The sequence below is a fragment of the Terrapene carolina genome, unplaced genomic scaffold (genome assembly GCF_002925995.2).
Source record: "Terrapene carolina triunguis isolate 2854851 unplaced genomic scaffold, T_m_triunguis-2.0 Scaffold42, whole genome shotgun sequence".
Taxonomy (NCBI): Eukaryota; Metazoa; Chordata; order Testudines; family Emydidae; genus Terrapene; species Terrapene triunguis.
The window spans coordinates 3,680,302-3,694,805 of NW_020664393.1; the positions used below are offsets into that span (position 1 = coordinate 3,680,302).

The 14,504-nt window shown below is 42.4% G+C and overlaps 1 protein-coding gene across 1 annotated transcript in view; it reads left to right on the forward strand.

The window, feature by feature from the left end:
* Positions 1 to 679: 679 nt before the first annotated feature.
* The window catches only part of REV3L (REV3 like, DNA directed polymerase zeta catalytic subunit), a 91,933-nt gene continuing 78,108 nt past the window's right edge, over positions 680 to 14,504 (forward strand). The window contains exons 1-8 of the mRNA XM_029912159.1: positions 680 to 702; positions 927 to 1,021; positions 1,665 to 1,769; positions 2,883 to 2,967; positions 3,055 to 3,203; positions 3,737 to 3,862; positions 8,563 to 8,800; positions 11,601 to 11,743. Of these exons, the coding sequence (XP_029768019.1) occupies positions 680 to 702; positions 927 to 1,021; positions 1,665 to 1,769; positions 2,883 to 2,967; positions 3,055 to 3,203; positions 3,737 to 3,862; positions 8,563 to 8,800; positions 11,601 to 11,743 (964 nt within the window). The remainder of the gene's footprint in view (positions 703 to 926; positions 1,022 to 1,664; positions 1,770 to 2,882; positions 2,968 to 3,054; positions 3,204 to 3,736; positions 3,863 to 8,562; positions 8,801 to 11,600; positions 11,744 to 14,504) is intronic.

The window sequence follows — 14,504 nt, forward strand, 5'->3', positions numbered from 1 at the left end:
GATGACCTCTCGAGGTCCCTTCCAGTCCTAGAATCTATGAATCTATGTTCTGCTGCAGTGTCCAAACCATCAGGCAATAACAGGATCCATTTCTTATCTCATACTAGACCTTCTCCTAGCCAGTAGTCCTTAGTTTGGTTTAGTTGGTTTGGGACCCTGGTAGTTTCTTTTTACTTGATTGTTTTTTGTTACATTATCCCAGAGAAGCAGTTTATTTATATGGGGTTTGGGAAATAGGGCATCTTTTGCATTGTTTTTCTTTACACTTAATGGAAAATGCTGAACCAGTCCCTACCTGTTTTGCACTATAGAACTCTGACCCAGAAAGGAGAATTTTCTTACTGCTAATTCCTTTCTGGGTCCTGGATTCCACCAACATGGATTCTGTCCAAACTGATGAGAGAGCAATGGAGACAATAGTGTTACTCTAGATGAAAGGTGACAAATGAGAGCTGCTTACTAGCTGCTCCCCTGCCTAATCTGCATATAAAAAGGAGCTACTCTCTGTTCTACAACAGTGGACTCTGCATCCCAGAAAGAAATTAGCAGTAAGAATATTCTCCTGTTAAAAGCAAATTCTATTCAGATATGTACCCGGTTATTTTCACATTTGAAATCCATTTAAAAGTATCACTGCCACAGTATTTCAGAAATGGCATCTTCGCTTCCTCCCCGAAAAATGACCTCGGTATTTGGAGATCTGTATGTATCCAAATTAGAAATAGGTATGTGTTTATTGATTTAAAAACTTATAGTAAATGGCAATAATAATTGATAGTTACGTGGACTGAATTAGCATAGTAATTTTTCCCTGCAACTATTTTGGTTGCCACTCCAAGTAAAGGAGAGAGTTATTTTAAAAATTTCACAAGAAAAATCATTATCAAATTAACCCATCTGACTATGTGATATTTATTTTATTGCAGCTCTTTAATATTAGATGGTGTTGAACCACAGAGTACCTGCGAATTGGAGGTGGATGCAGTAGCTGCTGATATTTTGAATCGATTGGATGTTGAAGGTGAATTGCTAATTATTCTGTATGTAATGCTCTTCAGGGCAGGGATTTATATTGTCATATTATTATAATGCCTAGCACAATGAGGCTTAAACCCTGATTGAGGCATCTGATATACTGCATGCAATATAAATAATAAGGTGCTCAGATACTCTAGTGATGGGCAGCAGTACGAAACTCTATGATAAACAAGAACTATAAAATGGAAATTGGAGAAAGGAGTAAGCAGGGGATTAGAAGAATAGCCAAGCATCGCAGGAACAACACAGAATCTCGGTAATGGAGCTCAGTAGGCTTTTTTGGCCTGTAAGAAAAGGATGTAAAATTCCAGTTATTTTGGTTCTTCCACATCTTGTTTAATGACCACTGAATTAACATTGGCATGGGTGCCAAAAGAAGCTATGCTTTTGTCCACACAACTAAGTAGTAAGAGTCTTCAAAAGCAAGGATTACTAGGGAATAAATAGAGGAATTATGCCAGAACTTTGCATTACACCAGTATGTCTAGGCAAGGTATGACTTGCAATGAACAGCAGCGGACTGATGCGAAGCTATTAGTGGAACAATATGCCATTGTCAGAGTTATTTAAAGAATTTGTTTCTTCACCCTGACAACCTTTCCTTGATGTATTCTGGCATATTCCAGCCCAGATTGGGAGGAACCCTGGTTTGCAAGCTATATGGGAAGATGAAAAGCAGCGCCGGAGAGAGAAGAATGAATCTTCTCAGATTAGTCCATCTGATTCACAAGGTAAATGAAGTGTACAGTGATGTGCAGTTTGTCTATAGAACATTTTTATAGGAGAGGTGAGTAGGATACAGAGCTGAAGTTAATGTATTAAGTTTCAGGTTTTTTGAGATTTATTGTTTTTATTTTATTGAAAGAGCATTATCCAATGTTTGTATTTTAAAATATGAAAATTTGATTCAAAATCATATTAATTAACAGAATATATTATACACAGCACAGGTTGTTGTCTGTGCTGTGTATAATAAAGTTAAGGTTGCCTGACACTTTCCATTATAATACCCTATATTCCAGGGCCACCCAGAGGATTCAGGGGGCCTGGGGCAAAGCGGGAGAGCTGCAGTGCTTGTACTCACCCGGCGGCGGTCCGGGTCTTCGGCGGCATTTCAGCGGCGGGGGCCCTTCAGTCGCTCCGCGTCTTCGGCAGCACTGAAGGACCCGCCGCTGAAATGCCGCCAAAGACCCAGGCTGCTGCCGGGCCAGGGCTGATGGGGCCCCTGCGGTGCCCGGGGCAAATTGCCCCATTTGCCCCCCCTCCACATCTTCCCCCCCAACCCATTTGGACTGATGTTTTCCAGGCTATGGGTGTCTTCCTCAAACTGTTTTTTCTTTTTTTGGCAAAGTTTCAGTTAAAACAGTGTAGTTATTTCTCAGAACCAGGTTAGGAGAAAAATACATTGTTTTGGTCAGGTTAAAAATTAATTGCACAGGGAAAACTGTACTCTTGGAATTAATCAAGGTTGTGCAGTGAATGAGACTTCTCAGATGGGGCAAAAGGTGGAACTGCAGCAACTTTCTGGCAGAAGCCTTTTTCTGCACAAAAAATTTAAAATATGCACGGTTAATTGATTCTGCACGTGTGCAGTGGCGCAGAATTCCCCCAGGAATAATAGCTGCATTGGTTATGGTTGTACTGTCTTTCTTTGGTTTCTGATCACAGTTGTAACACTCAAATTTGAACTGGTTTTAAGCAAATATATTTTTTCAAAAGATTATTAGTGAGTTGCTAATATAAGCGATCATCCTAGCAGTCATACACAAGTTACTTTGTGTTGATAAATTAGAGTAAAAACTCCAAATAACAAACCTTTTTTTTTTTTTTTTTAAATCTTAAAGATCGTGGATTTGTGCCAACAACAGAGAGTGAAAAAATCTTTCAAAAGAGACTTAAGGAAATCCTCAAGCAAAGTGACTTCTCTGTGTAAGTAGTCAGCCATTTCCTATGATTTATAACCTTTTGTACTAACCTGAATAGTCATTTTAAAGATTTTTTTTTAAAATTAAATAGAACATTGTCAGGCTCAGTGGACTACAGTAATGGATCAGAGGAGTTCTCTGCTGAGTTAACACTACATTCAGAGGTACTTTCTCCTAAAGCAGTTCCATGTTCACCAGCCAATATGGTGGAAGTGCACAAAGATAAGCAGCTGAACACAGGTGAGTATTTTCAGTGACATTAATTTTAGGGACCAAGCCTTACACATTCACATATTTAGGCCATTGGAACTTTATGCATGAATAAATCGAGCAAGATTTGACTCTTCGTTATAGACTGCCTGAACTAAATAGTACCTTTGCCCTCACTTTAGCTCCTTGTAACACCAGTAAAGTAAACTCTTCACCAGGGGTATTTAGGAGCCAGCTATGCCATCTCTCTACATGCACTTGGGTCCTCTCTGTGTCAGTAGCATATCTGACTGGGGAGCTAGTTTTTCTTTGTGCTACCTGAGCAGTGCAAAGAATGTGAAGCAAGTCACAAAATCTGCAGGATTTTCATCACCACAAAGACATTTTGTGGATCAAAATGTTCATAGTTGATAGAACCACAGAAACTTTTTAGAAGTCTTTTAAAATAATTTGTAAATACTTGAATGTTTAATAGCCACAAACTGATTTTTAGAAATTGTTTTGCTTTCATATTGAAACACTGATGTATATTACTCCTTCAAGTTTTGTCTAATTTTTTAAAGAACCTAATAGGGATACTAATAAAGAGGAGGATGCTCTTATTAATGAAGAAGCGATTTTAAACGTCATGGAAAATAGTCAGATTTTTCATCCACTGTCTCAGAGACTGAATCAGACTGCAGTTTTCAGTGAGTATAACCAGGACATGAATAATACATTCTTTGCTACTGGGCAACTGTTGCATTCCCTCAGTGTATTTAGTTCTGTATCAAACCCAGAGGAAGGCAGACTCCTTAACCCAAGGAGTTTGCAGTTTAGAAGGTTGCCTTCCAGTGTCACCTTCTATAATCTCTCACCAATCCAGCTGGTTTGTAAAAACTGCTCTGCTGCTGCTGCCGCTCTAATTCAAAATGTCATTTTCCAGGTCAACCAACTAGAGGTGCTGGGAGGAGTTCCTGTTCCATATGTCTCTAAGAGGTGTGGGGATGCTTGAGGAGATTCTGGAGTCCCAAAATTTGGGTCAGAGAGAAAGGGGGCCTGGCTGGCCTGTTCTCTCCCCTGCCTATATTGCTCACACTCTTCTCGGCTCTCTTTCTCTGGGTTTGGGGCGAGAGAGAACTCTCATAGGCTGGCTTTAACAGACCAGCTCCCTGGAGGTATTGGTGGATGGTAATCAGAGAGACAAGTGGTGGGGATGGGAAGAATTTTTCCCCAAGATAAGTGGATAAAAAAGGATCTTGATAAATTAGAGGAATTTGAATTGAAATCAACAAGATGAAATTCAATACAGACATCTGCAAAGTACTGGGCTTAAGAAGGAAATCAAATGCACAGCTACAAATAATAGGGAATAACTGGCTAGATGTTAGTACTGCTGAAAAGGGTCTGGGGGTTATAGTGGATCACAAATTGAATATGAGTAGGGCCCTACCAAGGTCAGGGTCCACTTTTGTCAATTTCATGGACATAGGATTTTAAAAATAGTAAATTTCATGATTTCAGCTATTTAAATCTGAAATTTCAAGGTGTTGTACTTGTAGGGATCCTGACCCAAAAAGGAGTTGTGTGGGGGTGGGGAGGGGGTCACAAGGTTATTGTAGGTGGGGGTTGTGATACTGCTACCCATAATTCTGCGCTGCTGGTGGTGCTGCCTTCAAAGCTGGGCAGTTGGAGAGTGGTGGCTGCTGTCTGGGAACCCAGCTCTGAAGGCAGAATTGCCACCAGCAGCAGCACAGAAGTAAGGAGAGCATGGTATGGTATTGCCACCTTTACTTCTGCGCTGCTGCCTGCAGAGCTGGGCCCTCAGTCAGCAGCCACCACTCTCTGGCCGCCCAGCTCTGAAGGTAGCAGCACAGAAGTAAGGGTGGCATGGTATGGTATTGTCACGCTTACTTCTGTGCTGCTTCTAGCGGGGTGCTGCTTTCATAGCTGGGCGCCTGGCCAACAGCCGCTGCTTTCCCATCACCCAGCTACAAAGGCAGCGCAAAACTAAGGGTGGCAATACCGTGACACCCTCCCCACCTAAAGTAACCTTCTGACACACACACCCCACAACTCCCTTTTGGATCAGGATCCCCAATTTGAGAAACAGTAGTCTCCTCCTTTAAATCTGTATAGTATTGGGTAAAAGCACACAAAAGACCAGATTTCACAGTCCATGACGCGTTTTTCATGGCCGTGAATTTGGTAGGGTCCTATGTATAACACTGGCCACAGAATTTTACCCAGTAATTTCTGCATCATTCCCATAACTTCTGATTGAACTAGAGCATGATGAAAGGAGGAATATTTAACGGTTAAATGCCCCTGTATTAGGGTCTCTAAATCGTTAATGGGGGGAGGCCAGATTTCACAGTCTGTGACGCGTTTTTCATGGCCATGAATTTGGTGGGGCCCTAAATATGAGTCAACAAAGTGGTGCAGCTGCAAAAAAGGCTAAGACTATGTCTAGGCTGCAGAGTTTTGTTGCCAAAAGTTATGTCACTTTAATTAAAGCGCTTTAATTAAACCACTGTTTCATGTCCACACTACGCTCCTTGTGTCGGCAGATTGTATCCATACTAGTAGCTCTTGCATCAATATAGAGCTACTATAGTAGCAGTGCATTGTGGGTAGCTATCCCACTGTGCAATTGGCCGCAGGGTGCTTTTGGAAGGGTTTGCACTGCCTCATGGGGCAGGTACAGTGTCACATGATGCAGTTTCTTAATCCCATTGTTCCATGGGTATCCTATTAAGATTGCCAACCGCTTTTCAACTGAAGTGGGGAGGAGTGGGTGGGGGAGCGTGTGACAGTGAGTGTGTGGAGGGGGAGAGACAGTGTGTATGGGTGGGGTATATGTGAGAGAATGTGTATGCTGGGGGGAGAGTGAGTATGCTGTCTCAGCTGCTGAAAGCAACCAGTTCTGAGGCAGGGGGAGGGGGACACCCCGGACATCAGGCCCCCACCTCCCTCCTTGGCTCTGCACAGCAGTCTCACACACACACTCGCCCCTGCCTGCCTGCTTCTGTGTTCCTAGTGCAGGAGACAACAGCATTCCACGTTAATGATTTGCTCTTTTTTCCCAGAGCAGAGCAGCATGCTGAGCTGTCAGAACTTCATAGAGCTTTGAAAGGGGAGGGGTACATGCCTGCAGGACAGATGAGTTCAAAACTGTGAGCAGAGCAGTCACGGCGGGCATTGTGGGATACTGGGGGAGCATCTGCACGCTCTTTGGGACGAATGGCAGTGTTTATACTGACACTGTCATTTTAACTTCGCTGCAAAAAGCCCTTTGTCTCTCGTCAAGGTGGTTTTATTTTGTCGCCAATAGTGGCATTGCAGTGTGTACACCTCCACTTTTTGCCACCAGAAGCTGCCTTTTGCCGACAAAACTCTGCAGTGTAGAAAAGGCCTAATATTCTGGGCTGTATTTTCAGGAGTGTCGTATCTAAGAGAGAGAAAGGAATTGTTCCACTGTATTTGACACTAGTGAAGCCTCAACTGGAGTACTAGCAGCAAAGAGTCCTGTGGCACCTTATAGACTAACAGATGTATTGGAGCATGAGCTTTCGTGGGTGAATACCCACTTCGTCGGATGCATTCATCCATGAAAGCTCATGCTCCAATACATCTGTTAGTCTATAAGGTGCCGCAGGACTCTTTGCTGCTTTTACAGATCCAGACTAACACGGCTACCCCTCTGAAACTGGAGTACTGTTTCCAGTTCTGGGTGCCACACTTTAAGGAAGATGTAGACAAATTGGAAAGAGTTCAGAGGAGAGCAACAAAAATGATGAAAAGTTTAGAAAACCTGATCTATGAGGAAAGGCTAGGGAAAAAACCTGGGTATGTATAGTCTAGAGAAAAGAAGATTGAATGGGGACCTGATAACAGTCTTCGAGTATGTTAAGAGCTGTTACAGAGAGAATGATGATCCATTGTTTTCCATGTCCATTGAAGGTAGTACAAGAAGCAATGGGCTTAATCTGCAGCACTTTTTTAACTATAAGGATAGTTAAGTATTTGGAATAGGTTACCAAGAGAGGTTGAAGAATCCCCATCATTGAAGGCTTTTAAGGAAAGGTTAGACAAGCACCTGTCAGGTATGGTCTAGGTCAGTGATTCTCAAACTTTTGTACTGGTGACCCTTTCACATAGCAAGCCTCTGAGTGCGCCCCCCCTTATAAATTAAAAACACTTTTTTATATATTTAACACCATTATTGCCACCATGCTGGAGGCAAAGTGGGGTTTGGGGTGGAGGCTGTCCTCTCACAACCCCCCACATAATAACCTCATGACCCCCTCAGCCATCCCGTCCCCCAGTTTGAGAACCCCTGGTCTAGGTATACTTCGTCCTGCCACATTATGGAGGGCTGGACTAGATGACCTCTCGAGATTCCTTCCAGCCCTACATTTTTATGATTCTTTAGTTGAAGGCAGAGACAAAGCAGCCCAAGGAATGAGAACATATAAAGATATGGGAGAGGGAGGAAAACCGGGGATGAAAGGAGAGATAGCTCAGTGGTTTGAGCATTGGCCTGCTAAACCCAGGGTTGTGAGTTCAATCCTTGAGGGGGCCACTTAGGGATCTGGGGCAAAATCAGTACTTGGTCCTGCTAGTGAAGGCAGGGGGCTGGACTCGATGACCCTTCGAGGGTCCCTTCCAGTTCTATGAGATAGGTATATCTCCATATACAGAGAAAGATAGGATCAGGGGAACAACTTGTGGGATTAATGGCAAATAGTAGAAAATAGATCTCCTCAATAGAAAGAAGGAATTAGGGGTGGAAGAAGAGGAGGAATATTCTTCCTGGATGCTTTCAATTTTGCTTTTTTTAAAAGTAGGCAAAATCTTGGACAGTGAAGGGTGCAGACGAGTATAGGAGGAAAAGCAGAGAAGAGTGTTTGAGGAGGGAATTGAATGTGAACAGGAGTCAGTGGGAGTTGGCAGCCTGGGAATTGATTAGGCAAGAGAGGTTAAGTTACTTAGGAAGAGAAGAGAGCAAAAGAAGATGACTTCAACTGCTGCAATGAAGGGAGAGAGCCTTTTTCACCAAGTGTGAGGGGGTGGAAGGAATTGGAGAGAAAGGAGCATTGATGAGAGTGAAATTAGTATAACCAGAGCAAGAAGGAAGAAAAGTAAGGAATAGGTATAAGGCTATCAGGATTGGAGCCTGACAGGTAGGGAGGGTGATGTAAAACAGGGAAATGGAAAATAAGGTGGCCATGAAGAGAGATGTGTTTCTGGTGCCTCCACCAACTCCCATCACTACCTAATTAATTGATTAAAAATGGTTAGGAATTGTATTTTAAAGTTATTTTACTGAGATACTATAACTAAACATTCATTTACAAGTAGGATAAAATGTAGGTAAAAATTATGTCTGTGTGGGCTTTTTTTGCAGTGGACAGTAGTTCTGATCAGGCCATGATACACCTGTTGGCTGGCTTGGAGGATGATGGGTATCAAATGGGAGGACACAGAATGTTATCTCAAAACCATTCTCTTGGAAGCTACAGAAATCTCCAGAACAGTGATGATGAAGAAAATGAACCACAGATTGAAAAGGAAGAGATGGAACTCAGTTTGCTAATGTCCCAAAGATGGGATAGCAGCAATGAAGAGCATGGGGAAAAAAGAAGGTATGTATTTGACATGGAAAACAGGCTTTTTCCTTTTTTTAAAGAAATATTTGTCCTTTTTCCCAAATACTTCATGTTTTCAACTCCCGTGAATATGTAACTCTAAATGAAGTGACTTAAATACTCAGACACTATCTCTGACTTACAGAAGGGACTCCCGTTGAGCATTGGGAGATCTCAGGCTAGATATGGCTTTTAAAGTGGTGACACTTGATAATCAGTTTTATATGCATGTTTTTTGTATCCAAGCCTCTAATTTTGCTGTTGAGAACATATTTTAAGGTAACTTTTTCCTGTATCTATGTTCCTGATCTGTCATCCTTTCCATTATAATCAGTTTAGAGCTTTACTGTATATGTTTGACACTTGATGTACCTGGAGTCAATGTTTAGGAAATACATTTGTAAAGACTGACCTGACAGTCCAACAATAGCACCATGTGTTCCCATTCACCTTGAGGTCAATGATTAAATCTTACAGTGCACACTTCTTTTCTGGACCACCAGCAGTAGCAGCGGTGGGCAAACTACGGCCCGCGGGACTGTCCTGCCCGGCCCCCGAGCTCCTGGCCCGGGAGGCTCACCCCGGCCCCTCCCCCGCTGTTCCCCCTCGCCTGCAGCCTCAGCTCGCTCGCTCTGCCGCCGGCGCAATGCTCTGGGCGGCAGGGCTGTGAGCTCCTGGGGCGACGCAGCTGCAGAGCCCGGCCTGACCCGGTCTCTGTGCTGCGCGGTGGCAGCGTGGCCCAGGTCCAGCCGGGCGGCGCGGCTGTAGCACCACCAGCCCCTGATGCTCCAGGCAGCGCGGTAAAGGGGTAGGGGGGGTTGGATAGAGGGCAGGGGAGTTTGGATAGAGGGCAGGGGAGTTCGGGGTAGTGGTCTGGGAGCAGGGGTATGGATGGTGGTTGGGGGGGAAACGGGTTGAATGGGGACAGGGGTCCCGGGGGGGCAGTCAGGAAGGAGGGGAGGTTGGATGGGGGGGCAAGGGGCAGTCAGGGGACAGGGAGAAGGGGTGGTTGGATGGGGCAGGGGTCCCGGGGGGGCCGTCAGGAATGAGAGGAGGGGTTGGATGGGGCGGCGGGGGTCTGGGGGTAGTCAGGGGACAGGGAGCGGGAGGGTGTGGATGGGGCAGGGGTCCCAGAGGAGCCATCAGGGAACGGGGGGTTGGATGGGGCAGGAGTCCCGGAGGGGGGGGCAGATAGGAGGTGGGGGCCAGGCCACGACCCCCTCCCCTAACCGGCCCTCCATACAATTTACGAAACCCGATGGCGGCCCTCAGGCCAAAAAGTTTGGCCGTCCCTGAGCAGTAGGCTGATTCTTTAAGATAAAGGACTCCTGGAGCGCCTTGTGTCATTCTGTATTGACCTCTTTTGTCAACTCAGTATTGACAGGCCCCGATGGAAGTTATATCCAGCATTTCTCCACCCAAATTCTGATCAGGTCTTTACGTATTTGAGTTCCATTCAAGAAACTCAAGGCACTTTACAAATATTAATATATTAATTCTAACAACTCTCTTCTGAGGTAGGAAATAATTAAGATCCCCATTTTTAAGATGGAAGAATTGAGGCATGGAGAGATTAACTGACTTTCCTGACGACATACAGAAAAACTCTATTAGACGTGGGAATAGAACTTGGATTACCTGACTTCCAGTTCCCATACTTTTTGGACACAAAGCCTTTTTTCCTATCTGATATTACTTTTTCCTCCTTCAAAATATTGTCAAAAGGAAAATTGGATAAAAATATTTCCCTTTTTTTGGACATCACTCTTTTCAAAGTATTTAATCTTGATACTTTGTTATATTAGTACAAAAAATGATTCAGTGGACAGATTTCACATTTTTTTTTTTTTTTGCATTCCTATGAGTTTATAAATTACTACTTATTTACATTTTCAGGCTAGTAACCCATAATGCCATTCTGGTATACAAAATTATAAAATATTTTAAAAACATTTCTATTAAGATAGGTTTTGTATCCCTTTTTATTTTCATAAAATTTTAAATTGCTTAATAGTTTTTCTAGCGTTCTGTTTTGGAGCCACCAAATAGCTTAGCTGTATGGAACACTATGGATTGCTGTATTTTAAAGAAAAAAATCACTCTAACGCAGAGCTTCTGCGTTATTTATTTTCTGATTCTCCGCTCCCTCCCCCAATGTCTTTCTTAAACTTTAGGTGAACCTTTTTTCCACCCATCTTTTTTTTTTTTGTCCTATGCTAGTACTCATTTTGTTTACATTGTTGTTGTAGCCATGTTGGTTCCAGGATATTAGAGAGAGAGAAGGTGGGTAAAGTAATATCTTTTATTGGACCAACTTCTGTTTGTGAAAGAAACAAGCTTTTGAGCTACACAGAGCTCTTTTTCAGATCTGGAGAAGTACTGGCTTGGCAGCCTAGTGACTTATTTAAAAAACAACAAAAAGCCATTACTGAAATAGATGCATCACAAGCTAGACAGAGCACCAGCTCATCTCACACAGACCACTCAGTTTCCTTCAGACTTTCAGTTGCTATTAAGCACTGTCAAATTGGAATCCGTATGATACAAAATCAAAGTATCACTCAGGTGCCACAGATCTTGTCTACTTTTTCCTGACTACCATTATGGTAGTGGATATCACAGTAAAACCACAGAACAATATTCTTGTGTCTCAATGAAATATCTGACAAATATATTTGCCTTTCCTCTCATCCCTGAAAAGACATTCCCACTTACCTCCACCATAATTCTTTCCAGCCAGAGTTTTTTTGCAATCTAAAATATCCTGCTCTTATCAGGGTTGCTTAATTTTCTTTAGGTCAGTGAGCAAAAATATGCATAGAAGCTCAACTGAAGAGGAGGATTCATCTTCAGAAGAAGAAATGGAATGGAGTGGTAACAGTTTGCTTCTAGCTAATCTCTCTATACCTCAGTTAGATGGAACTGCAGATGAAAACGGTGGTAAGTAAATGGTAAAACTACTTTAAAAATTGAGTTACTTCTTGGAACATAAGTGGTTTCCTGATCTATGTACCAATCCTGGAAGATCTGATTGCTTTCAACTCCCAAGTCAGTGGGAAGGAGGTGCTCTCAACACATTGCAGGAAATGTCCCTTAAATTCTGTAAATTGGCTTATAAGATGATTATTCATAAAAGGCTTCTGATTCTCCCAACTGTACCTTCCTTCTCCCACCCTGCCTTTTTTTTTTTTTTAATGTTATGGTCTGAGTAAAGAGGGTCTTCTGTTAGTCTTAAAGGAGAGGGTAAAGCTCATCCAGTTACCATAAGGATTTTTCTGTTTAAAATTTTTATTATGCATACTCAATATAGAAATTACTACTTTCATGAGCCCGTTTAAGTCTGCCAGGATTTCACTGTAAGTATATTGAATTTAGTAAACATGTGAAAGAATCCAGACTCCCTATGTACTGTTTTTCAGTTATATACCACCCATAATTAATACAGTGCAACTCACTTTCAGCCTGCATTTCATTCAATATATTGCATAGCTATATCCTGAAATTGCATGAGTTTAAAACTGTGAAACGGCAAGCAGGAACAAGTTAGCAAGGAAGAAGTTTCAAGTTTCAGAATTTAAAAAAAAATATTCTCCCCTTACCCTCATTACCTCTGCAAAAATTAAAAAAGGTCTGAAATGACCTCAATTCATAGTGTGAGTTGTCTGAGTTTGATGATAAGAGAATATCTAAATATTATTTTCTACTTACTTTTAGTAGTGTGATCTATATATTATCTTTATATAAGTATATTGAACAAGGTAATGAAATACATACACACACACACACACACACATAGTTCAATATACTTATATAAAGATAATATATAGATCACATTATTTTGAACAAATTATTATTATTTATTGAACAAATACTTGGTTCTGTGGCAAAGGGATCCTAATATTAAGATGAAGTATTTGCTTTAGTTGTTTTTCTATTAATAGTAGTCATTTTTCTTTAATGAGAGAGACAAGGTAGGTGAGGGAATATCTTTTATTGGACCAACTTCTGCTGGTGGAAGGTGCAAGTTTTCAAGATGCTCTTCTTCAGGTCTGGGGAAAGAAGCAGAGTGACACAAACCTTGTACCTTCCACCAACAGAAGTTGGGCCAGTAAAAGATATTACTTCACCTGCTTGTGTGTCTCATATTCTGAGACCAACATGGTTACATCAACATTTTTTTAATATAGTTTTGAGATACCGTATTAATTATACTAAATGGACTACAAACTTGAAATTGCAGATTAAATTTAAACTCTACAACACCGTATTTCTTAGTCTGAAATCTAGCTGGTTAGCATGAAATTCTTACTAATTACCTCCCTTGGGTGCAAATTTTGCCCTCCTATGCACGTGCACAAATCTCTATACAATTAATGCAATTTGCATATGTTCAATGAGGCAAGAATTTGGTTTTTAAACACCCTTTTTAAGCATATACTTTCTGGAATGATTTTGCATTTTAGAAATATATTTTAAAATAATCCATGAAGGGTTATGATAATATGTTGTGATGGTGCCTCATTGCATTGCAAATTTGAAAGTAATAGTATACAATCACAGGTGAGAGAGAGGTTGTATACCATGTATTTACTACTTAACAGTAAATAATGACCCTTTGGCAAACTCTTCAGTTATTCAGCTGATGAGCTGTCTGGCATTCTTCTCTTGAATGTTACCCTATTGTTATCTTTTTATCTGAATAATCAAACAAACCCTTCATTGGGTTTCCATGATTTATGGAAATGCATGGAGATAGACACAGAACAATAAATAATGCAAGTTGAAACAGGAGCAAAGCAAATAACTATAGCTAAATCTCAAAATCTGAAATTAAGTCTCTATTGCTAAATTTAGTAATCCTAATAAGAAGCCTGATTTTCAAAGGTAGTGAGCATGTACAGCTTCCTTGACATCATTGGCATTGGTAGGTCAGCACTCCTGAAAATCAGGCCACTTGTATTTAGGTATCTATAGGTGGATTTAGAAGCCTAAAATCTGTCACTGGTTTGAAAATTTGGCATGTGTGTATATATATAGTATTTAGGAATGACTGGCAGAATGGCTACTGAACTAGTTGTTTAAATGATCTGATCTAGTATGACAACTCCTATGCTCATATGCATCATAGCTAAGTCTGCGAGTCTGTCCTGGAGGTCATGGAAATCATGGATTCTGTGACTTTCCGGGACTTCCGTGATTTCTGCAGTGACCGGTGCAGCTGGCCCAGGGGCTGACTGAACAGCTCAGGTAGCCCCTGGGCCAGCTGCACCAGCCGCTGCTCGGGCAATCTTGGGCCACCGTGCCCCTTCCCCTGCAGCAGCAGCAGCAGGAGTTTGGGTGTGGGAGAGGCAGAGGTGAAAGTAAGCCGGTACACCCCGGTACGGCATACCGGCAAGAGCCAGTGCGCCGTACTGGGGCGGCCCGGCTTCCCAAGGCCCTTTAAATACTCTGGGGACTATTTAAAGGGCCGGGGCTCCCACTGCCTCTACTGCCCTGGGCACTTTAAATAGCCCCCAGAGCCCAGCTGCCGCTACTCCAGGGCTCCGGGGGCTATTTAAAGGGCCGGGGCGGTAGAAGCAGGGGGGTCCTGGGCCCTTTAAATAGTCCCCATAGCCCTGGAGTAGCAGTGGGGCTCCGGGGGCTATTTAAAGGGTCAGGGGCTCCCGCTGCCTCTACGGCCCCAGCCCTTTAAACCGCTGCC